The sequence below is a fragment of the Kockiozyma suomiensis genome (assembly GCF_038497685.1).
Source record: "Kockiozyma suomiensis strain NRRL Y-17356 unplaced genomic scaffold V2V93scaffold_2, whole genome shotgun sequence".
Lineage (NCBI taxonomy): Eukaryota > Fungi > Ascomycota > Lipomycetes > Lipomycetales > Lipomycetaceae > Kockiozyma > Kockiozyma suomiensis.
In genome coordinates this window covers 1,231,847-1,254,550 of record NW_027117665.1, presented here as the reverse complement: position 1 = coordinate 1,254,550, position 22,704 = coordinate 1,231,847, and the positions used below count along the sequence as shown (strand labels likewise).

The following is a 22,704-nucleotide window of genomic DNA, read 5'->3' as shown; positions in this document are numbered from 1 at the left end:
GTGCAGGATAACACGGGCGCGATCCGGCGGCGGAGACTTGTCCCGCGTCAACAACAAGCCTCTCATAACAACAGCAGCAGCCCCTCATTCTCTAAACCCTACAATATCATATACAATTCAGCAACATGTCTGGAGGCAAAGGAAAGTCCCATGGAGGAAAGGCCGGTCCCAGAGAAGGTCGAGCTCAGATCTCGCACTCAGCGCGTGCTGGATTGCAGGTGAGTCGGAGTCTCTACAGATGAGTGCGGTGGTGGTGGTAGCGGTGGTGGATGCAGGAGCGTATAGTTGATGCATGATACTCTTTATGATTGCGATGAATAGTAATATTGCTGTTATTCTTTCTGTTTCTGCATATTTGAAAGATCAATGAAGATGGCTTGTCGCGTGCTACTTGGCTACATTGCGAAATGTCCACACCGCCAGACTTTGCCACCTCGCTCAAGCAAACGAATATCTGACTAACAAGTATTCCGAATCACAGTTTCCCTGCGGACGTGTTAAGCGCTTTTTGAAGCACAACTCGCAGAATAAGATGCGTGTCGGAGCTAAGGGTATGTTTACGTTTACAAGTCTGTTTAGGGTTGTTTACTGACATCAACATCAAACAGCCGCCGTCTACGTGACTGCAGTGCTTGAGTATCTCACTGCTGAAGTGCTTGAGCTTGCTGGAAATGCTGCTAAAGATCTCAAGGTCAAGCGCATCACACCGCGTCACTTGCAGCTTGCGATTCGTGGCGACGAAGAGCTCGACACGCTCATCAAGGCCACTATTGCCTATGGTGGAGTGCTGCCACACATCAACAAGGCGTTGCTCAAGAACGTCGACACAAAGAAGAAGAAGTGATGGTTTAAAAAGAGTCTTTTTACTCTTGATTTTCTCTATATTTGTATTTTGATTTTATTATGTCTGCTTTTGCGCGTGAGAGTGTACGATGATGACCCAGGAAACCCGAGTGAGCCTTTGTATTTGTAGCGTTATTATGTAATAATTACCTAATATTTTTATGTAATTCATGTAATCGTAGTTTACTCCGTGAGTCGAATCACATAACAATGAGCAGAGAGCCGCAATGTTGTGAGTTGGGCTATTACAAATGGGCCGACTTATCTGACTCAAATCAGTCTGGCTCTCACGATTCTCTCTTGAAGAGCGCTCTTGTTTTACCTTTTGGTGTATTTTTTATTCATTTTTGGAATAGTATATTATTACTCACTCTTTATATTATTTCTACACTATCGTCCGAGACATGCGCTTCGACGCTACTCTTCTTCTGCTGGCGACGATCGCCTCGTCCACGACTGCGCTCTTTATCGATCCTCGACACCGTCGTCAACCCACCTTTCGCCTAAGCTCAAAGTCATTCCGTCAGACAGTCGCTGCTATTTCCGCCTCTGAGCGCGACCTTAGCAACTGGCTTCTTCAGCAGTCTGAAGTCTCGCTCGAGGGCATCTTCGCAAACATCGGACCTGACGGCGCAAACGTCGCTAACAGCGGCGTTCTGCCCGGAGTCGTCGTCGCCAGTCCCTCGCGAGCATATCCAGACTATTTTTTCCACTGGGTTCGAGATGGTGCAATTACTATGCGTGCACTCGTTGACTACTACGCGGCCACCGGCGATCCCAGAGCGAAGCTTATAATGGATCACTACATTTCCAGCAACAGACTATTCCAGCGAATCAACAACCCTAGTGGCTCCTTTATCGACTTTGAAGGTCTCGGAGAGCCTAAATTTAATGTCGACGGTTCTTCATTTGAAGAGGATTGGGGGCGTCCTCAGCGTGTATGTTTAATTCCTCTCTCTGTGCCTACTCTTAAAACTGACTGTTAACTAGGACGGCCCGGCTCTTCGCGCCATAACCGTGATCGAGTACCTCTATGCCCTTACGAACCAGACGTCCTCTCAGGTTTCAGACTACAAGCTCGTCTACGATGAGGTTATCAAGCCCGATCTTGAGTATGTATCAAAGTTCTGGACTCATCCGGGTTTTGATCTCTGGGAAGAGGTCAACGGTCTGCATTTCTTTACCGCCATGGTTCAGTACAAGGCCTTGAACTTGGGCCAGCAAGTTGCAGATATCTTTGGCGACCCAGGCGCTGCTCATTGGTACCGTGCTCAGGCTACTGGCATCCGTGGTTTCCTAAAAGCGTTCTGGGACGACGACAAGGGTCACATTGTCGAGACTCTAGGTTCGTCGCGCTCAGGTCTTGATGCAGCCATCATCTTGGGGGCTATCCATGGCGGCTCTGATACCGTCTATCCTTTGCACTCAGATGCGATGATTGCAACAATTCATGCGCTAATTGAAGACATGCGAACACGCTATGCCATCAACATTGCCGACGCACTGGAATTCAACCAGACCGATCAGGACATTCCTGCCTCTGTTGGTATCGGTCGCTATCCCGAAGATATCTATGCAGGCGGTGATAAAGCTGCAGAAGAGGCTGGCGAAGATCAACTCGGTAATCCGTGGTTCTTGTGCACAGCAACTGTCGCTCATGCACTCTACGCACTCGCCGAGAACCTCGCCTTCTCAGATCAGTACCTTACCATCAACAACCTTACCGCCCCTTTTTATTTACCACTTATTCCCTCAGCTATTCTTGCTAAAGATGCGGCATATATAGATTTCTCAACTACCTCTGACTCCTTGCCAAACGCTATTAAGCTTGCCTTTGAGCCCACTTCAAAGCAGACCCAAGCTGTTATAGCAAATATCATCCGCTACGCTGACGGTTTTATGAACGTCATCCGCAAGCATTCTGATAAGTATGGTCAGCTCTCTGAGCAATTTGATCGCACTAATGGGTTTATGCGTGGCGCTGAAAACCTTACTTGGAGCTTTGAGGCATTCTGGAATGCCGCAAAAATGAGAGAACGTGCCTTTACCGCTGTCCAACGTCGCAAAGAGTTCTTCTCCACGAAAGCTAAATTGTAGCTGCTTTTCTTTTAATCTCCTGCTTGTCCTTGATTTTTGAGTTTTGTTTTGGTTTTGATTTTGGTTTTAGTTTTGGTTTTGTTTTGCAAGATTGATTTTTTATTGTTCAGCTTCTGGGCGTCTGACTGTGCATACGTTTATACATATTTTATTGGTATTTTTTTCTTTGGGACAGTTTCGAGTTTATCGTTTGGAGCAGCTGCTGTTTTGTTTTCGGATTTGGTGCTCTTTATCACGTAATATATACATTTATTAATTATCAAATGTCCAGAGTCGCTTTTGATTTGAACTTGCGACCACCTCGATCGGCAGCTCGATAAATCAAGTTTGAGCCATACACAAGAAAAGTAAACAATGCCTCATCTTCTCCCACTTGTGTCTGAATCTTTTCAGCTGAATTCTGTTCTGCATCCGAAATTGCAGTCTCACGAGGCCGGCTTACCGGGACGCGAAATACAGTACCTTCTTTTGGAATCATTTTTAGGGTATCTTGCTTGGTGACAATGGTAAACGACGATCTTGTCTCTCGAATGACAATTCCCTGCATTCCTACCCTTGATACGCACCTCGCTCTATGCACAGTGATAAACGCGCCATGTAGATCAGCAGCGGATAGTTTTTGTGCTCGGTCTTGTAAATCATGCTGCGTAAATACTAATTTATCGGTTGGCTGGAGAGATAGTAAATCTGCAATATATGATTGCCAGAGGTAATGTAACGCAACATAGATTTTAAAGTGACACGCATCTGGACCGAGAGCGTAAATTTGTGATCGCTTTTTATCTGCCGATGAAAGGGGTTTTGGACGCATCACTCTATATGTAGAGTTTTTTTGCTGATCTTTCAAATCTTGTGGCTCAGAATAAAGTAGCAAGTCAGTTTTCACAAGCGATGTGAGATATTTTTGACGTTCATTGACCTTGAGAATTGAAGCTGACCGATTCTTAGGCCAACTTCCTGTCTTGTCAAAAATTTTTCTTTGCTCGTTTGCAACGGCCTTTCGGTGCTCTTGCTTTTGTTTTCGTTTGACAGCTGTACGTTCTCGACGAACCGATTTTGGTGAATTACTGTGCTCCATTTCACTAATCGCAACATCTTTCATCTCAGTGTCGTTTACAGCAGCTGCCTTGTTTTCGTTTTTCTGCTGCTGCCCAGGATCACTTGAGTTTTTGATTTCCTTCCGTTTCAGCTTCTGTCGTTCACGCATTCGCTTTTTCCTAGATTCAATGACCATAGTCTTTTTTAAAGCACGATCTAGTCGCCTCACATCTCTCGCGTTCATTTTCACAATTCTTGATTCCTTTACATTCTTCTTCTCATCTTGATGAGTACTTTCTTTCTGACTATTTATATCTCGTCTCTCCTTTCTCGATTCAATCTTCTGAGACGCGGCTGATTGCGTAGATTGTTGTTGATCTGTAGGGTAGAGTGGCAGTGGCTTATTTTTCACTCTTTCTTCGTAAATATCAAGCGCTTCTTTCGCAGATATACTCGCAGAAGCAGATATTAACGACAGAAGCAGTTTCTTTTCTTCCTTGCGTTCTTCTGAGGCCATGGCGGGTGTTTGCCTTATGCATGTGAAGAATTATCAGTCTGTAAAGTTTAGGTCTTGAATTTTGGCTCGATTTTAGGGTTTTGATGTCCCAACCTTGAATATCATCGTTCTCTCTTTAAATCATCATCATTATTTATTTGCGCTTTGTTACACAATCATGAGCACGCTAAAACGATCAATATCATCAGCGTCTAATTCGGCCGCTTCAAAACGATTCAGATCAGCAGAATCAGCATCTGCAGTATCGGAATCAACACAGGAAATCGATGAAGAGGAACTTTTGGAACAAGATATTCCTGGCTCAGCACCCAAAGTAGCTCGCAGAAATAAATTACGAGAAGTACAAGCCTACCAATCGGATTCCTCCGAGGACGATTTCTTTAGTTCAGCGCGGAAATCTCGCGCCGCTGCGCAAGATAAAAAAGGCGAAGATGGAGGCGAAGATGACGATGACGATATGTTTGGCAACAACGAACCAGCTGCCGACAAAAGTCAAATCGAAAGCCAAAAAAACCGAGGAAGAGACGCCGAAGAAGGAGAGAGCTCGGATGAAGATGATGTTGATGGTGTCTCAAAGAAATCGCGGAAAGTTCGGTTTTTGGATATATCAGAGATTGAAGGCCAAGAGTTACATCCAAACGAAGATCACGACATAGTTGATTCTGCGGATGCCAATGCTGAATTTGAGGATTTCATGCGAGGTCAAGCCCTTTCTACTTCCTCTTCAGTTGAAAAAGGAAAGCAAAATGAGATGGATCTCGACGAGGAAGGAGAACAGGAAGAAGAAGAACTTGATCCGGAAATTGGACTTACTGGATCCCGGCTACACGCACCTCAAGTCGAAGCCTTTAACATGCGTGCAGATCTCGAAGACGGCGCTATAGATGAAGACGGAAACTATATCCGCACATCGACAGCTACTTCTGAAAAAGCAGACGAAGCTCACGATGCTTGGCTTGCAGGTCTTTCATCTTCTGAAATCAAAGCTGCAAAGAAAGCAGATGAAGCGAGGAAAGAGCGTGAACGACAACATGAATGGCAGAGTATTAAAGAGCAAGAAGAAACTACGGCCGCTCAATTGATGGCGACATTAATGGAGCAGCTTGAGATTGCTGAAACGCCTCTCGAAGCGCTCGCCAGATTAGCTCCTGGAAAGAAAGTCAAACGGAACCGAAATCGTCGGAAAATGGCTGCATCTACTGAACAGGAAAATCCTGAAGAACAAGAAAAAGAAAAATTGCGCAAAGAGATTGTTGAAGTTATTTCGGACGCCGCTGATAAACTTTTGAATCGCGGCGTGAGAGATATATATGACTTAACGAGAGAGCAGCTAGCGAGGGCGTATGCCAGAGATACCGGTGAGCAGTGGCAGCCACCTAAGAGATTCCACGCAGACGGTGAAGAGTAGGGTTATTTTTGTATATTACGGACAGTAAATTTTGCATTCACATGTATTTGACTTTGCTATTTCATTTACTATCTTTCTCTTTGCAAATAATTTCTACTTCAATACCCATGCTCCTTCAACCACGCTGCAACACTCTCACCATCTCTCTCTACCCACGCAGCATAGCTCTTAATAACATCCAATCCCTGGCCAACAGATCTCTCAAATCCATGAGTATCCTTATCCGCAAAGAACGACTCAATATCCTCGTACGCTTTCTTTGACGAAAAGTTTACGATTGAAAGCTTCACAAAACGATCAAGAATGACCATGTTTCCAGACATGAGCGAGTAAATCGCCGCCCAATTTTCCTTGATAAACTGCCAGAATGCCCAGCGTGCTGATGGGTTAGAAGCCAATGAGGCAGCAAGCGTGTGCAGATCTTGTACAGCAACCTTACCTGACAAGAGAAGATCAAGGTTATCTTTGATAAGCTTTTCCTTCTTAGCCTTGCCAAGAGCAAAAACGGCAATCTCCTTCCCGTCAACAGACGATGGAGCTAACACCTCTTTCAAAATTGAATCGTAAACCGCTTGAGCTTCCTCATCTGACAAGTCTTCTTGACTAATCACGATCGAAAACACAGCACGACGAAGATTAGGATGAATAGCAGCCTTTTCTCCGGCCGCAAATTTGGCAAACTGAGACTTGGCCTCAGCAACAACTTCCTTATCACCGGCATTACCAGCTGCGGAAATTAAAAGAGCTCGAAGCTGAACAGTAAGATAATCATCTGAGTCCTTAAATTCCCAGCCTAGTCTTTTGACCATAGGCGACACAAGCGATCGGGTGTATGCAGACAATCCAGACTTTACTTCCGATGATTGCTCAAACCAAGCTGACCGCAAAGTTGCCAAACGCTGCAAAACTTCGGACCAGACAATGTAGGAGGTTTCGTTGCGCATGCCATCCACCAAGTTCAAAATTCCTGCCGTCGATCCTAATCCTGCTAGAGCCATAGATGAAGCATCGGCAACAAGGCCAACTTTGTCAGTCACGGAAAGCTTGTCAATAGCTTTACCGAGCTTGGCAAGGCGTTCGGGAGGGTAGTTCACACGATAAACACCAGTCTGGTTCTTGTTGAGCTTGTACAGGTCGTTAGGTCCAAGCCCAGTCAGAATAGTCTCGCGGTTGGAAAACGCCGAAACTCCAGAAAGGGCAGATGCTGATTCAGAGTCAGTAAAAATTCCAAGAGGAATCCACCACTGAGTCCCGTTTTCTTCAGGTTTGACATCACCCGCAGCCAGAAATCTGTCTTGGCGAAGAGATATCCCAGTCTCAGACTCTGTGACAGTCACGACTGGGAATCCGATTTTTGTAATCCAGTCATTCATGATCGAGTTGACATCAATTCCAGATGAACGACCGACAGCATCCCATAGATCCTTAGTGGTAGCATTACCGTAAGCATGTTCCTTAAGATATGTCGAGACACCTTTTAAAAAGGTCTTGACTCCGATATGCGACGAAATCATGCGAATAGACGATGCTCCCTTAAGATAACTAATTGCATCAAAAATCTGGTCAATGTCAAGGGCGGATTTAACCGGCACCTCAATAGGATGTGATTGACGAAGCGAGTCAAGAGCAAGAGCACCCTGAAGCGAATCAGACACAAAGACACCAAAGACATCCCAATCAGGGTAGAGATAGTCAATTGCTAGCCATCCGACCCAGGTAGCGAAACCTTCGTTCAACCAAAGCTCATTCCACCAAGCCATAGTAACGTAGTTTCCAAACCACTGATGCGCAAGTTCATGGGCGACGACATAGGATACACGGTTTTTGTACTTGGCATCACTAGTTTCGGGATCAAAAAGCAAAGCGGTGGTACGGTAAGTGATCAGCCCCCAGTTTTCCATTGCACCATGGGAAAACTCATGGACGGCAAGTAAATCGACTTTTGGCAGCATGTAGTCAATTTCAAAAATGGATGAAAAGTAGTCCACAATCTTGCGGGCATCCTCAAGAGCATATAATCCCTGTTTAACAATACCTCTGGTAGTGTATACACGAACGGGAACTTTCTTTCCATCATAGAGCTTGTCAGTGAAAGCCTCGACGTATTCAAAGTCACCAACAGCCCAAGCGAGAAGCTGCACGACAGTTAGCAAATTGTTCAATTATAGATCCAGTTCAAATCACATACATAAGTACTCATAATGGGGGTAGTAGCAAATGTAACGGTCTTGAGCTTGGTGCCTGCAGTGCCTGCCTTCTTACCGTCTTCAGGCGTCTTGCTGGAGACCTCGGGCATGTTGCTAAGGGCGGTCCACTCCTCTGGAATAGTGATTGCAAAATCAAAAGTCGCTTTCAACGCCGGCTCATCAAAGCTGCATTGATATTAGCTTAAAATACTACAGCAAATCTGTCTAATTGGCTATCTATATACCAGGGAAATGCACGACGAGCGTCGGTGGCCTCAAATTGGGTCGAGTACATGTACGCCTCGGCTCCTGAGGCATCAGTATACTTTGAGCGGTAAAAGCCAGCCATTTTGTTGTTCATTGTTCCGGAGAACTCAATGGTGATGCTTGCACGGGCAGCCTCTGCAGGGATCGGTTCGGAAAGTGTCAGCGTGACGACCTCAGCACTGCTGTCAGTTTCGATGCCTGAGACGGAGATCTCTGAGGTAGCTGCACAGATATGGTGTTAGATAGGATTTGACATAAATATCCAAAGAATTGAAAAGGATACTCTTGTTTAACTCGAGCGATACGGCTGCCTTCAAGACGTCGATTTCGCGGACATTGAGCTTGATCTCGCTCGTCGGCTCAAGTACATCGACATCGATCTTTACGGCACCTTTGAAAGTGAACGCAGAAAGATCAAGATCATAAATTGAAAGCGAGTAGTGACTCGGTTTGACGAACGCAGGCAAGATTTCGCGGTCCATTGCGGAGATAAAAGAGTGCGGAGTGAGGAAGAGCGAGGAACAGAGAGAGAAGAGTGATTCAGAAAGCGAGGCAGAGGTTAAGTTTTGGGTTTGAGTTTGCCTGTCCCAACCAACAATCCTATTTATTTACATCCTAACAGTATCCTCCCTCTTATCTTGCCCAACTCCGCAATCATGCTGTCGATGCCGGCTGCACCTCCTCGCGACTCGTATAAACTATGGTATAGCCCGTCGGCTAGGCAGCATACTCTTCTACGCTCGCAGCCAAGGTCAAAGTACTTGCTCTGTCCTTCAAACGCGACCGACGACACTCTGACTGAGCTCCTGACGGATCAATATTCTCCTAACAACGAGGACGAGTTTATAAGGTCACTGGAGGTAGACGAACAAAGATATGCGCACGAAATTGAGTCCATCAGAACCTTCGGATTTACCTTTCTGCGGCCGCCTGGATTCTCGAAGACCGAGCAGGCTTTGCTTGAGGAGCAAGCAATGTCCGAGTCGGCCAGCGAAGACAATGGTTTTATGGAAAACCCCAACGGGGAGCTAGTGATGTTGGATGCTGAAGGTGGCGCTGCCGAAGATGGACTAGAAAATGGAACCGGCGGTATCGAAGACGATGAAGAAGAATATGATGATGATGATGTGGAGGATGACGCCACCGGCGATATTGATGACGATGAGGAAGCTCTTGATGGTTGGCGTCGTAGGCAACAAAGAAGAAGATTTAGAAACACTGCTGAGGAAGAAGAAGTAGATCTGGATGCTGATATTCCTGATGCTGATGAGATGGAGAATTATGAAGACGACGAGGAAGAGGAACACTACGAAGAGCAAGATTTGTCGCAGCAATTAGTTGAATCTGAAGCAGATTATGAGGATGATGAAGAGGTAACTATTGAAAGTGAGCATGTAAGCAGTCCTATTCATAGCAGGTCAGTTCGCGTTGTAGAAGAGGAGGACGAAGATGACGACTACGATATGGCTGTGGAATCGGATTAATGTATATAGCTGGACTTATTATTGTTACGGTGGCGTTCTTTGGCTTATGATCCTTTATCTATTCTTGATTATCAATAATAGTAAACATAGTATTTAATCTCATTAATGAATAAATAGTATAAAACTCAGCAAAGCCAGGATATTGTGCAGTCAGCTGCGGCTCAAGAAGATATGACGTACATGATAATCCTGTCCTCTCATCCATCTTCCCTCTTCTCATCTGCTCCAAAATGGCAAAGCCCAGGCTTTTTTCAAGCCTGTTGAATCCATTCTCACGATACGCCCATTACAAGCAGGATAGAACTGCATTGATTCCGTACAATACATTTCCAAAATCATTCAAATCACCAAACTATTCTTCCCAGCGCTCGTTTGTCACTCCGTATGCCAAAATTGTCGAAAGCACTGGTTTGATAGAACGGGCGGATGATGAGGGTCTGCTCTATTTTGACAATGTTTACCCTGTTCGTCATAGTCTTTGGGACTTTAGACAGCAACTTTTCAAATTAGTGTCTCAGTTTGAGTCAAAGAACATACTTGACTATATGCGCGACAATATCGTCCCCAAGGATCTGTCAGTTACACTTTGCGAAGTTATTCCCCGCGCAAAGGATGGAGGCGCCATTATCAAGTTTAAGAATCACAGTGCTCTGTCTGAAACTGAAGTGGAAAATAGGCTTCAAGAATACGCGCAAGAACATACGCTAAGACCGTGGTTCAATCCATTACATACCACCCGAACTTACGTTATTCGAGGCACTCCTTGGATTGAAGATCTTCATCGTTTTCCTGCAGCAAGAATTCGTGTGGAATTTGAAGGTCCGGACGTTGATCAAGAATATCTATACTCTTTGTTTCGCCGATACGGTCTGATTCGTGACATCATTCCACTTTCACCTTCGTCGAAGGACGTGCCTCGATTTGCGACAATCCAATATGTTGGTTTACGCAATGCCGCAGCAGCAAGAAATTGCCTGCACGGCTTTGTAACTCCTGGGGGTACAAAACTTCATCTATATTACGAAACTAATTTGCAGAAGCATATCATTCGTGAATGGATTGTTGCGCATCCTCGAATAGTGATTCCGGTTTTGGCAGCGCTGATCGCTGCCATCACTGTCGCAATCTTCGATCCTATTCGCACTTTCTTCATTAAGTGTAAGATAAGCAAGAGCTTTGCCATATCAGACAACAGGATTGTGAAGTATGCCCGAGAAAAGGCTACATCTGTCTTCACCACCTTAATGACAACCGGCGGACTCGGAAGGTTTTTCCACAAAGAAGACGCTGCTCTGCAGATTGGACTAGCAGATCGCAAAGATGTGATTGATCAGCTGAAGTTACTGATCAGTGAGACTCCAGAAACATTTATTGTTGTTCAGGGACCGAGGGGTAGCGGGAAAGTTGATCTGGTACGGGAATATGTCGTCAAAGATCGCAACAAGTATGATTTTCCTTTTTATTTTTTGAAGCTTAGATCACTAACACTGGGCAGTACACTAACTATTGACTGCCAACGTCTTGTCGAGACCCGTTCTGATGCACTGTTTGTCAAGGAAATCTCCAATCAGATTGGCTATTTCCCCGTGTTCCCTTGGATGAACAGTGTTTCTTCTTTTGTGGATCTTATCGCTCAAGGACTGATCGGTCAGAAGGCTGGTTTTTCTGAAACTCTAGAATCTCAATTTAAAAAGATACTTGAAAATGCAAATTCCGCAGTCAAAGATATTGCTATTACGGTTCACCAGCGGTCTTCGGCTGAAGCAGCAGCCAAATCGAAAGCTAACAATGGCAAGTCGCCCAATCTAGTGGCTGAGGAAGAAAGCACAAACTCTGGAAGTGAGGATTTATTTGTCGGATCTACTTCTCAGCGACCGGTCATTGTTATCGAACACTTTCTATATCAAGCCGATAAGCATGAAACTATGTATAACGATCTAGCAGAATGGGCTGCCGGTCTAGTTATGGCAAAATATGCCCACGTCATTTTTGTCACGGATGATGTCGGATGTGGCAAGGTGCTGCAAAAGTCGCTACCAAATTCAGTTTACAACACTATTAGTGTTGGTGACGCGCCGCCAGATGTGGCAAAGTCATTTGTGAAAAAGCATGTTATGGCATTACCTAATGACGGAACTGAACTTCAGGAAAAGGCCTTGGAAGATATTGATAGTGCACTTGAGCCTTTAGGTGGACGCATGACGGATCTTCTTGCTCTTGTACGTAGAATTTCAATCGGTGAGACTAGTCTTCAAGCGGCCGATGAGATGATTCGACAGAGCTCGATGGAGATCATCAAGCGATTTTTGAAGGCCGGTAGAGATAAGCCTTGGACGTCAGAGCAAGTGTGGATAATAGTGAAGGCGCTTGCTAATGCTGAAGATATTCGATACAATCAACTTTTAACCGATCCTCTATTCAAAGGAGGTAGCGAGGTCATATCTGCGCTTGAGCATGCGGAGTTGATTACTGTTACTGAGCGAGATGGTCGACCGAATGCTATCAAGGCTGGTCGGCCAATTTACAGAGCAGCTTTTCAGCGTCTGATTAAAGATCGGGGATTATACGCCGATCTTGAGATTACGCGGCTTACTTCACTTGCAGGAGTACTTACGTCTGCCATTACCAAGAGCGAAGAAGAGCTGGTTAAGCTTTCTGCTTTATTCACTCCAAAGGGGCCTGCGGTTGACGTTAGTGATCGGATGAAGTTTCTTGCTGATGATATTCAAGAGCGACAGAAGAAGATCACGCAGTGCTACAAGCAAATCGCCGAGCAAAAGAAAGTGTTGGATGTTGAGTACTGATTTACAAAGCATCAAAGTAGCAATCTCCATCTCATGTTTGAATTTGATTCTAATTTTTAGCTAAAGTGTATCCTTTCTGTAATCGCTCCATCACAAGCTTAGCCTTCGCATCACCGAACTTGCCTACTAGAGTACTCTCAATCGCACCCCATACGTCAGCATTAATCTCCAAGTCAATAGCTGCAGGCTCCGGTAGAGGAGCACTCGCAATCTGCTCAGCAGGTGTCTCCTCGGCCGCTGTAACCATAGCCATCAACGAAGCTTTTCCTTGCTCGTCAACGATCTCCTCGACGGCTTTCGTATCAGATATAACCTTTCCTTTCAAAAGCAATTTAACAGATCCCGAAATTTTCGCTTCAGAGGCAATTTTTTCTTTCAAAGTGAATACTGTGTCTGCGTAAGATGCTGATACTGTCACGTTGAATTTCGGAGGACGCAGCGATTTGACGGAAACAGTAGCTTGTTTTGTTGAAGTCGTAGAGGTAGATTCAAGTGACGACCTTGGCCGTTTGGCAGTCGGCATTTTGGGGAGAATTACCTGGAGTTCTTGATTAGTTTCATCCTGCAAGCAACTAGAAATCGGTAGTCGATACTTACTGGGCCCGTAATAGATCTGTTTGATTTTGCACGACCAACATAATCTTCACCATATTTAATTGGCTCGTTCGATAAAAGAGAAAGATACGCCTTCGAAAATGTTATCTCGTCCACCTGTGCCATTATTGTCGCCCGTTATTTGTGGCCTTGGATGATGATGCAATCGAATCACTGAAGAAGAGTGTAGAGTTTACGTGTTCATGATAACATTAAATGCGCGCCTACATCATGCATCATCTATCTAGTCCAGTCGACCATAGTAATAGTTTGATACTAAATCAGACGCATACGATGCTCATACGGATTGCAATTATTGCTCAATTGGTGTTTTCAAGTATTGCGTTTGCGAATATTGAGCAGGTTCGCTTTTTTGCCCCTTTCAGCACATCCGCGCCTACATCTTCAGATAAATGGGCACTGTCTTTACCGCCAGATGTGGGATATCTCTCACTGGAGCGGCCATCAGAATTAAAGACTGTCAAGCCCAAGTTCCCAGATTCTGACGATAAAAGGTATATGGCGGAAGAGTACTATCTTCTAACTGGTTTATCTAAGAGATCATTCTACGAGTTTCGCGTTTGCTGGCCGGCATATGTATGCTTTTCAAGCTCCTATTTAATAAGCATTGATTGTAACTGACAAATATATAGAGTCCTCTAGATTTAGTAGTTGGAGTTGTAAAGGCCTCGGAGTTAGATCCAAGTTCTCCCCTTTTTGTATCTGCAGGTGATGCAGATGTGATGTACGCTTATGTCAAGTACTCGTCGCAGTACTATTCGCATATAAAGGAGCTTATGGATAACCCTGTCCCAGCCACATTTGAAATAAGTACGCTATCTTTTATATAATTGGCAATTAAATATAGCTCTAATCTGCTTTACAGTATTCTCAAAATGTACTCTACTGGTTGTTCTAGGTAGTTCAGTAGTAATGCAGAGTCTTTTGGTTATCTTTGGTGTCTTAGGCTGGAAGTATGGATCAGTATGGTATTACCGGATGCTTCGACAGATAGCAGCACATGACTCGATAGCAGCAGCAAATAAAAAGACAGAATAAGCTGGCGTCGTCTAGTTCTCGGAATGCGGGACCGAGTAGAGTGCTATGTTGGTATTCAGCGGTGCGTATTTGTCAGCATATGAACTCATGTCTATAATAGAATCTCTAAGTTAATGCTGATATCAATTCCTATTATCTGCTTTTTTTCAGTATGTTATATTAATATGTGTGCGCTGTTATTGTATGTCCAAATCTAGAAATCTGCATAAATCTCAATAAATTGTTTCCTTTACGTAGATTCGAGTCGCACTTATTCTCGACCTCCTTCACCAGAACTTCTACTTATCCTCAATCACATCCATCTAACCCTTTCCATCCCGCACACTTGCATTTGTGATCTATTACAATGGTATTTTCCCGAGAATTTGTGATTTTTATATCAAAATTGTGCTTGATGGCAGTTGAAAGTCGAACGATTTTGTGATTATGAGCATGGATAGCCAGGGGGCTGAGCTGGCATGAACTTCCGGGCTCAAGCGCTATCCATCAAACTTCTAGATTCGGTCGAGTCAATTGTTGATGCTATCTTGGGAGAACTAGATCGATGTGCATCCTCGACTTTAAGCTGATGAGATCAGTTGTGTTCCGGATTGGTTGGATTCCAGCCAATTCTTGCTCAAGTCTCATCAAATCTTTAGACTGTTCATTTTGTCACAGCATTTGTAGGCAACATGATTGCTAATACTATTCTGTTTTTTAGTCTCGATCCGGGTATGATGCTATCTCTCTTTTTCAAAGAGCTAGAATACGCAAACAAAAGATACATAGCTAACGATCCGCTCGCGAAAATATAGTGTTGCCCTCAGCAACGAGTGCCAGACTGCATTCCAGGAGCTCAAGCTCGGCAAGTCAATCAAGTTCATTATCTTCAAGCTGAACGATGCAAAGACTGAGATTGTCGTTGCTGAGAAATCGACCAGCACCTCGTACGATGAGTTCATTGGCGAGCTACCCGAGAATGATTGCCGATATGCTGTCTATGATTTCGAGTACGAGTTGGGAAGTGAGGGAAAGAGGTAAGAAAATTTCTGGGTAACATTGGCGGGCAAATACTAATATTGCTTAATGATAGATCCAAGATTTGCTTCTACATCTGGTCGCCTGACACTGCACCCGTCCGAAGCAAGATGCTTTACGCATCCTCGAAAGACGCCATCCGCCGCGCTCTTACCGGTATCTCCGCCGAGATTCAAGGTACTGACTTTAGCGAGGTTGCCTATGAGTCTGTATTTGATAGAGTCTCTAAGGGAGCTGGCTCACACTAAGTGTTTTCTTTTCTTTTCAAATTCTTCTTCAGTTGACTCTACTACCAATCGAAGACTATTATATTTTGTTTCTGATGATTGCCAGAGTTTTTAGCTTCCTACCCATTGAATGTCTTTTGATTTTCGTAGTGCTTTATGAGCGGTGTGTATGTATGTACTTGTAAGTGACAGTCAGGACGTGAAATGTACAAAGTCAATTCTCTTTTACTGGTTGAATTCAAATTTATCAGTCATCTTTATTAGTCATAGTTCTTAGAAGTAGTAATGTGATTTATATTGTTTTCGTGCACAAATTAAACGATAATAATTACGCGAGCCCGAAAATACGTCTAGCAATATATGGCTCCTCCAGAAACTTAGTCTCTTCGTCATCCAGCGACATGTGTCCCGCCGAAACAGCCTCCTCCAGTCTGTTTACGGAACTAATTCCAACAATAGGACTGGCGACTTTCGAAATGATCCAAGACAAACCAATTTGAGCCCTCGAGTGACTTTTCTTTTCCGCCAATTCCTGGACACGGTTAAGGATAGTAGCGGCTGCGTCGCCTTCGCTGAGGTCATAGTAAATCGGGGCAATCTTGACGAGCATAGGTAAGATTTCCGAGCGTATTGTGGAGACATCTGAGCTTCTGGCGATAGCACCTCCGGCTAAGGGAGAGTAAGGGATAATGCCGACTCCAGTGTGCTCGCAGTACTTGATCATCTCACGCTCTTCCTCACGATAAAGAAGACTGTATTGGCATTGCATTGATACAAACTTTGCCCATCCATTCTTTTCAGCACAAGCTTGCATCATAGCAAACTGGTAAGTGAACATGCTGCTGGCGCCAATGTAGCGGACTTTTCCGGACCTTACGAGATCATTCAGAGCCTGCATAGTCTCTTCGATGGGAGTGGCAGGATCAAATCTATGGATTTGTAAGATATCAATGTAATCAGTATCTAGACGTCGGAGGCATCCCTCAACTTGATAGATTATCGCAGTGCGAGAGAGACCCATAAAGTTTGACAATTCACTACAGTTTTTCGGATTCATTCCGCTGCCAAGATCGACTGTGTTCTCATCATCAGTGAAGGTGAAGATTTTGGTCAAGATCTGCACTTTTGATCTAGGAATCGCATATTTCTTCAGAGCAGTCGCAACGATCTTTTCTGACTTTCCGTTTGAGTACATGTTTGCGGTATCCCACTGCAATTAAAGTTAAACGATGAGATAAATAGACTGTAGATATATACAAATTTGCATACAGTAGTGACGCCTTTGTCATAGGCAGCTTTCAAAATGGGAAGAGCCTCATCCTCCTCAAGAACCCATGGCTGCCATGCTTTGTCTGCAATAAATTAATAACTGTTTAAAAAAGCTAAAAAATAATTCATACCTCCAAAACCCATGGTTCCCAGAATAGGAACCGAGACACGGAAGCCACTGTCACCGAGCCTAAAAACACCCTTTGTTAGCAGACAAGGCTGATGATTGCGCGATGGATTCAAGTACTTACTTTTTGTAAACAGCCTTCATAAGAGCAGATTATATATAAAGATATCAACTACTTGTAGATCAAGCAATGATACTGTTTAAAGGGGGGCGTTAGATCCTGCTTTATATTAGTATTTCTTTGCAAAGATATAAGTCGCAAGCATTTTAGATACCGGGGATTCTATCTCCGCAACAGCCGGAGCAGCAGTAGCAGCAATCAGAAGCTAAAAAGCAGTTGCGCGTACCGTCAAAGTACCAATAATAATATTCTATGCGTCATATACTCATGAGTCCTACTGCAAGAGGGCAGTGGTGGGGGGACGGAAATACAAACGCCGTCGACCCGGAGATTCAACGACCATGAACTCCGTGATCCCCGGCTTCGAGGATCACCTAAAAAAAAGCAAAGTCCTTTATTAGAGAATAAGCTGCAAATACCTCATTTGCAGATAATTCGGAATATTCTGTGTGGCAGCGCATTTGAAACTTTCTCGGGGCAATTTAATGCTTTGGAGTCCGAATATCCTTCGCCTTTGTTCTTAATCCCTCCTATTCGCACATTTCTGATTTTAACTTAAGCAGTCAACAAAATTTTTGCTTATTTCTGTAAGAAGATTATTTTCATCGTTTTTACACATTCTGCAAGCGGCAATGTTGCCAGAAGCTCTGTTTAGTCTCTATCAGTACAGCTAGCCTTGGCGACGGCGGCGCCAAAATGCTTAAATACCCTAACCCGATGTGTTTGTTTTAGTCTACATGTCAATGGCAGTCATAATGGCAGACTTACATAATGATGCGAGCCAATCTTTTCTGGTTTTATATAAATTTTGATAAACTAAGTTGGCAATTAAACAAATTCACATAGATGCTATGAGTAGAATAATCGCCTGCACCCTTCGTGATTAGGCAAAACCACAGTTCGGTCTAGGAACATACGGCTCCTCAAGATACTTGATCTCGTCCTCCTCAAGAGTCTTATGCGCGGCAGACACAGCTTCCTCCAGTCTCTTGACAGTACTAGCGCCAACAAGCGGGCTGGAAACTTTAGACATAACCCAAGCAAGACCAGTCTCTGCTCTGGTATATCCCTTCTTCTCGGCAATTTCTCTAACACGTTTAAGAATTTCCTGCGGCGCCTCGCCTTCGGAAAGATCATAAAAAGTTGGAGCAACCTTAATAAGGTTCGGCAAGAGATTTGAGCGCACAGTAGTAGTATCAGGAGCTCTGGCAAGAGCACCAGCAGCTAGAGGTCCCCATGGAATAAGACCCACTCCAGTCAAATCGCAGTACTTGTTCATCTCACGCTCTTCTTCGCGGTACAAGAGATTGTAGTGATTTTGCATGGATACGAACTTGGTCCATCCATTCTTTTCAGCGCATGCCTGCATCATTGCAAATTGAAACGCATACATGCTGCTAGCTCCAATGTATCTGACTTTACCTGAACGCACCAGATCATTGAGAGCACACATTGTCTCCTCAATCGGAGTGGCATAGTCAAAGCGATGGATTTGCAATAGGTCAATATAGTCGGTCTCGAGACGTCGAAGACATCCATTAACCTGATGGAAAATGGCAGTGCGTGACAAGCCAAATAGATTAGAATACTCGGTGTTGTCATTAGCATTATATCTGAGACCAATAAGGTCTGGGTCTTCGCCGTCAGTGAGTGTAAACACCTTGGTCAAGATTTGCACTTTGGAGCGCGGAATGCTATATTTCTTAAGCGCTGCCGCAATCACCATTTCACTCTTGCCGTTTGAATACATGTTCGCCGTATCCCACTAGATCATGCATATCATTAGTATTCCCTCTAAAATAAAACGCCACAGATAGAATTCTGTACTTACAGAAGTGATACCCATATCGTACGCTGCCTTCAGTACGGGTAGGGCATCCTCCTCATTAAGGACCCAAGGCTGCCATTTGCTGTCTATAGTCATAAAAGCATTAGCTAAAGTTTTCTACAAATCGATAGCGGAACATCGCACCTCCAAAACTCATACATCCAAGGATGGGCACAGACACGCGGAAGCCGCTGGTACCAAGTCTATCAAAGATCATTAGCTAAAGGTACGATAGTATGTATAGCATGTGGCATACTTCTTGTAAGCTGCTTTGACTGGAGCTAAGGAGGTCATTGTAGTTCTGAAGATCCGACAAAATTGCTGGTAGCTGTAATCTGAGGACTGGCAGCGGGAGGACTTATATATGCTGGCTGAGTCTATACCGATCAATCCTCTATTGTTTGCCCTCCATGCCCGGACCTATCGGCGCCTTCTGACGCGCCTAGTCAGACTTACTACTACTATATCCGTGATTAGTTTGGTATTGCTTCGGAACCCTACAAGACCTAACTGCTTATGCGGAGGATGCGGAGTTAGTCGGTGCTCTTAGCTGCTGCCCTAGGGTTATGAGACAGGTTTAGGGCTTTTTTGGCTGTGCAGGCGATAATGAGAACATGTGTCTATGGAAGGTGACTTAACACCGTACGGATCAAAACCAGCGGCTGGCTTCTTCAGATAATGCTATCGTGATCTATATTAGTGTAGCTAATAATATACAAATAGCTGCTTTCTTGTAGCGACTGTGGGGAAGATCTTTCATAAATTCACATGCTTGTGTAAGTTGTATATTTCTTATCTGATAAATGTTTACATTGCAGTGCTTCAGCCTGTAGTCTATACAAATCCCCTGGTGGGCCTTGGAACATAAGGCTCCTCTAGGTATTTGATCTCGTCCTCCTCCAGAGCACAGTGGCCAGCTGCCACTGCCTCTTCCAGTCTCTTGATAGAACTTAGACCTGTAATCGGGCTACTAACTTTTGAAAGAACCCATGCAAGACTGACCACTGCCATTGTGTATTGTTTTTTGGCTGCTACTTCTTGCACCCGTTTGATGATAGTTTGCGCTGCCTCACCTGCACTTAGATCATAAAATGCTGGAAGGCTCCTGACTGTATTCTTAACAGAATCTGAGCGAGTTGTGTCAATTGCTGGAGATCGCGCTAAGGCACCCCCAGCAAGAGGTCCCCAAGGAATTATTCCAACGCCCGTGAGATTGCAATACTTAATCATCTCACGCTCTTCTTCGCGGTACAAGAGACTGCATTCATCCTGCATGGATACGAACTTTGTCCATCCGTTCTTTTCAGCGCATGCCTGCATCATTGCAAACTGGAATGAGAACATGCTACTAGCTCCAATGTATCTGACTTTACCAGAGCGCACTAAATCATTGAGAGCACACATTGTCTCCTCAATCGGAGTGGCATAGTCAAAGCGATGGATTTGCAATAGGTCAATATAGTCAGTCTCAAGACGCCGAAGACTGCCTTCCACCTGATGAAAAATAGCAGTACGCGAAAGCCCCATAAAATTAGAGTACTCAGTATTTGCAGACGTGCTCATTTTAACGCCACGAACTAGGGGATTCTCGTCATCAGTGAAGACGCAACATTTGGTCAAAATCTGCACTTTTGATCTCGGGATCCCGTATTTCTTCAGAGCGGCTGCAACGATTTTTTCAGATTTTCCGTTGGAGTATGTGTTTGCGGTGTCCCACTACAATTCAGATGTCAGCTGCTAGCAAGGCAAGGGAGATTTGCGATAATTTACATACCGTGACTACTCCCATCTCGTAGGCGGCCTTGAAAATAGGAAGGGCATCTTCTTCTTCAAGGACCCAAGGCTGCCATACCTTTTCTGCGTCCGATTTCTAATTAACATATGCCCCAAGTTTTTGTCAAAATTCGGGACAAACCTCCAAAGCTCATGCATCCTAGGATAGGCACAGATACGCGAAGACCGCTATTTCCAAGCCTGTAAATATGACGTCAGTGATTGCAGTTTCGTTTCAAAATGAGAAAAAGTTTTGCATACTTTCTGTAAACCGCTTTAATAGACTTATTAGACGCCATCTTTGTAATTTCACAAGTAAATGTTTATTACTTCTATGAGAAGAAAAGACCGCATACCATTATTATATACTCTCCTCGCAGCGCCGAATGAAACCTAACATGCGGCGCTCGCCGATAAGCGAGCGGAGTTGACTATCTCCGTATATTTTGGCTGAATAATCGATTCGAAACTTCTTGCGCAAACTGTTAGCTTTTTAATCATCTTCATGGTTTATCTTTTTTATTTATACATCTTTTTTTTGTTTATTGCTTTACTCTCATTGTTTGTATCCTGAAGTAGCTCTAGTAGGATTTAATAGGATGACCGCCAAATAGTGGGCATACAACGTTACCCTATTCAATATGAATACTTTTTTAAATCCGATCTGGCTCAGGACATAAGACTTGAATAGACATAGCTTAGGAGAAACCACTAACGGGCCTAGGGACATAAAGCTCTTCCAAATACTCGGCGTCGTCTTTCTCAAGCGTCTTATATCCGGCACCAACAGCCTCCTCAAGTCTCTTGATCGAGCTGACGCCTACCAGAGGACTAGACACTTTAGAAATAATCCAGGCTAGTCCGACTTCAGCCATTGAAAACCCTTTCTTCTGAGCAATTTCTTGCACGCGCTTGATGGTCTCTTGAGCAGCTTCACCCTGCGAAAGATCGTAGAATGTCGGGCTGAATTTAGAGATTGCTTTGGTCGTCTCCGAGCGTGTCGTATCAGCAGTCGGCGGACGAGCAAGAGCACCAGCAGCTAGAGGTCCCCATGGAATAAGACCCACTCCAGTCAAATCGCAGTACTTGTTCATCTCGCGTTCTTCTTCGCGGTACAAGAGACTGTACTGGCTTTGCATAGACACAAATTTCGTCCATCCGTTCTTTTCAGCGCATGCCTGCATCATTGCAAACTGGAATGAATACATGCTACTAGCTCCAATGTATCTGACTTTACCAGAGCGCACTAAATCATTGAGAGCACACATAGTCTCCTCAATTGGAGTGGCATAGTCAAAGCGATGGATTTGAAAAAGGTCAATATAGTCAGTCTCAAGACGTCGAAGACTGCCTTCCACCTGATGAAAAATAGCCGCACGAGAGAGACCGCAGTAATTTGATTCCTCATCATTATCAGTTGAGTATGTCATTCTCGAGCCGGAGCGAGGGTTTTCCTCGTTGACATGCATGTAGCATTTTGTCAAGATCTGAATTTTGCTGCGAGGAATATTATATTTTTTAATCGCTGCTGCAATCAGTCTTTCGGATTCTCCGTTAGAGTACAAATTAGCGGTATCCCACTATAATCTGATTAGTTGTGCGATAAAGGCCAATGGAAAGAGCTAAGACTCACTGTGGTCACGCCCATATCATAGGCTGCTTTCAAGATCGGAAGAGCAGCTTCTTCTTCCAAGACCCAGTCTTGCCATTCTTTAACTACAGAATTTTGTCAGGCCCTTCAATTGAATGAAGAGAAATAAAAGTGCATACATCCAAAACTCATGCATCCCAAGATGGGAACAGATACCCGCAATCCGCAGGCACCAAGTCTATCAATTGAGGACGTTAGCATTTATATTTGTGAGAAAAATTAATCGCAATTACTACAGACTTTCTATAAACAGCCTTAACAGGTGTATCTGAAGCCATTGTTCGATTCCGAGCGTATAAGATCTATGCAAAAATGAAAAGACTAGTAACAAACTTTCTCCAGCTTATCGTGCACAGGCTCTATATAATTCGTCTGTCACGATTAGCCGCACTCC

General features: G+C 44.2%; 13 protein-coding genes across 13 annotated transcripts; 6 read left to right on the top strand and 7 right to left on the bottom strand.

The window, feature by feature from the left end:
* The first annotated feature begins 48 nt into the window (after nt 1-48).
* Nucleotides 49-1,100, top strand: V2V93DRAFT_364945 (histone H2A). Its single transcript, XM_066908962.1, has 3 exons — nt 49-218; nt 482-551; nt 609-1,100. The coding sequence occupies exons 1-3, from the start codon at nt 126-128 to the stop codon at nt 842-844; spliced, it is 399 nt and encodes a 132-aa protein (XP_066768209.1). The 5' UTR covers nt 49-125; the 3' UTR covers nt 845-1,100.
* On the top strand, nt 1,101-3,199 carry V2V93DRAFT_364944 (Six-hairpin glycosidase-like protein). The gene is made up of 2 exons (XM_066908961.1): nt 1,101-1,781; nt 1,834-3,199. Exons 1-2 carry the CDS (start codon nt 1,248-1,250, stop codon nt 2,938-2,940), a joined length of 1,641 nt encoding a protein of 546 aa, XP_066768208.1. The 5' UTR covers nt 1,101-1,247; the 3' UTR covers nt 2,941-3,199.
* On the bottom strand, nt 3,139-4,535 carry V2V93DRAFT_364942 (uncharacterized protein). Its single transcript, XM_066908960.1, has one exon. The coding sequence runs from the start codon at nt 4,493-4,495 to the stop codon at nt 3,200-3,202; it is 1,296 nt and encodes a 431-aa protein (XP_066768207.1). The 5' UTR covers nt 4,496-4,535; the 3' UTR covers nt 3,139-3,199.
* Nucleotides 4,536-4,574: 39 nt separating this feature from the next.
* On the top strand, nt 4,575-5,952 carry V2V93DRAFT_134159 (uncharacterized protein). Its single transcript, XM_066906816.1, has one exon. The coding sequence runs from the start codon at nt 4,653-4,655 to the stop codon at nt 5,901-5,903; it is 1,251 nt and encodes a 416-aa protein (XP_066768206.1). The 5' UTR covers nt 4,575-4,652; the 3' UTR covers nt 5,904-5,952.
* V2V93DRAFT_364938 (peptidase family M1-domain-containing protein) lies at nt 5,929-8,859 on the bottom strand. The gene is made up of 4 exons (XM_066908959.1): nt 8,640-8,859; nt 8,335-8,578; nt 8,092-8,275; nt 5,929-8,038 (listed from the first exon to the last, which is right to left on the bottom strand). The coding sequence occupies exons 1-4, from the start codon at nt 8,836-8,838 to the stop codon at nt 6,002-6,004; spliced, it is 2,664 nt and encodes an 887-aa protein (XP_066768205.1). The 5' UTR covers nt 8,839-8,859; the 3' UTR covers nt 5,929-6,001.
* Nucleotides 8,860-8,891: 32 nt separating this feature from the next.
* On the top strand, nt 8,892-9,942 carry V2V93DRAFT_364937 (uncharacterized protein). Its single transcript, XM_066908958.1, has one exon. It carries the CDS (start codon nt 9,013-9,015, stop codon nt 9,838-9,840), a length of 828 nt encoding a protein of 275 aa, XP_066768204.1. The 5' UTR covers nt 8,892-9,012; the 3' UTR covers nt 9,841-9,942.
* Nucleotides 9,943-9,997: 55 nt separating this feature from the next.
* Nucleotides 9,998-12,760, top strand: V2V93DRAFT_332149 (RNA12 protein-domain-containing protein). Its single transcript, XM_066907670.1, has 2 exons — nt 9,998-11,284; nt 11,336-12,760. Exons 1-2 carry the CDS (start codon nt 10,071-10,073, stop codon nt 12,642-12,644), a joined length of 2,523 nt encoding a protein of 840 aa, XP_066768203.1. The 5' UTR covers nt 9,998-10,070; the 3' UTR covers nt 12,645-12,760.
* On the bottom strand, nt 12,576-13,442 carry V2V93DRAFT_403548 (uncharacterized protein). Its single transcript, XM_066912626.1, has 2 exons — nt 13,242-13,442; nt 12,576-13,182 (listed from the first exon to the last, which is right to left on the bottom strand). Exons 1-2 carry the CDS (start codon nt 13,362-13,364, stop codon nt 12,694-12,696), a joined length of 612 nt encoding a protein of 203 aa, XP_066768202.1. The 5' UTR covers nt 13,365-13,442; the 3' UTR covers nt 12,576-12,693.
* Nucleotides 13,443-13,497: 55 nt separating this feature from the next.
* V2V93DRAFT_332144 (uncharacterized protein) lies at nt 13,498-15,849 on the top strand. Its single transcript, XM_066907669.1, has 5 exons — nt 13,498-13,835; nt 13,892-14,069; nt 14,125-14,212; nt 15,092-15,313; nt 15,370-15,849. Exons 1-5 carry the CDS (start codon nt 13,533-13,535, stop codon nt 15,560-15,562), a joined length of 984 nt encoding a protein of 327 aa, XP_066768201.1. The 5' UTR covers nt 13,498-13,532; the 3' UTR covers nt 15,563-15,849.
* V2V93DRAFT_134130 (NADP-dependent oxidoreductase domain-containing protein) lies at nt 15,763-17,509 on the bottom strand. Its single transcript, XM_066906815.1, has 5 exons — nt 17,213-17,509; nt 17,062-17,157; nt 16,942-17,000; nt 16,811-16,893; nt 15,763-16,751 (listed from the first exon to the last, which is right to left on the bottom strand). The coding sequence occupies exons 2-5, from the start codon at nt 17,079-17,081 to the stop codon at nt 15,870-15,872; spliced, it is 1,044 nt and encodes a 347-aa protein (XP_066768200.1). The 5' UTR covers nt 17,082-17,157; nt 17,213-17,509; the 3' UTR covers nt 15,763-15,869.
* Nucleotides 17,510-17,834: 325 nt separating this feature from the next.
* On the bottom strand, nt 17,835-19,401 carry V2V93DRAFT_384506 (Aldo/keto reductase). Its single transcript, XM_066912217.1, has 4 exons — nt 19,143-19,401; nt 19,031-19,089; nt 18,890-18,972; nt 17,835-18,823 (listed from the first exon to the last, which is right to left on the bottom strand). Exons 1-4 carry the CDS (start codon nt 19,178-19,180, stop codon nt 17,942-17,944), a joined length of 1,062 nt encoding a protein of 353 aa, XP_066768199.1. The 5' UTR covers nt 19,181-19,401; the 3' UTR covers nt 17,835-17,941.
* A 215-nt stretch (nt 19,402-19,616) lies between these two features.
* Nucleotides 19,617-21,099, bottom strand: V2V93DRAFT_364925 (Aldo/keto reductase). The gene is made up of 4 exons (XM_066908957.1): nt 20,921-21,099; nt 20,802-20,860; nt 20,661-20,743; nt 19,617-20,602 (listed from the first exon to the last, which is right to left on the bottom strand). The coding sequence occupies exons 1-4, from the start codon at nt 20,956-20,958 to the stop codon at nt 19,721-19,723; spliced, it is 1,062 nt and encodes a 353-aa protein (XP_066768198.1). The 5' UTR covers nt 20,959-21,099; the 3' UTR covers nt 19,617-19,720.
* Nucleotides 21,100-21,102: 3 nt separating this feature from the next.
* On the bottom strand, nt 21,103-22,627 carry V2V93DRAFT_364923 (Aldo/keto reductase). Its single transcript, XM_066908956.1, has 4 exons — nt 22,551-22,627; nt 22,430-22,488; nt 22,293-22,375; nt 21,103-22,239 (listed from the first exon to the last, which is right to left on the bottom strand). The coding sequence occupies exons 1-4, from the start codon at nt 22,586-22,588 to the stop codon at nt 21,358-21,360; spliced, it is 1,062 nt and encodes a 353-aa protein (XP_066768197.1). The 5' UTR covers nt 22,589-22,627; the 3' UTR covers nt 21,103-21,357.
* Nucleotides 22,628-22,704: the final 77 nt, after the last annotated feature.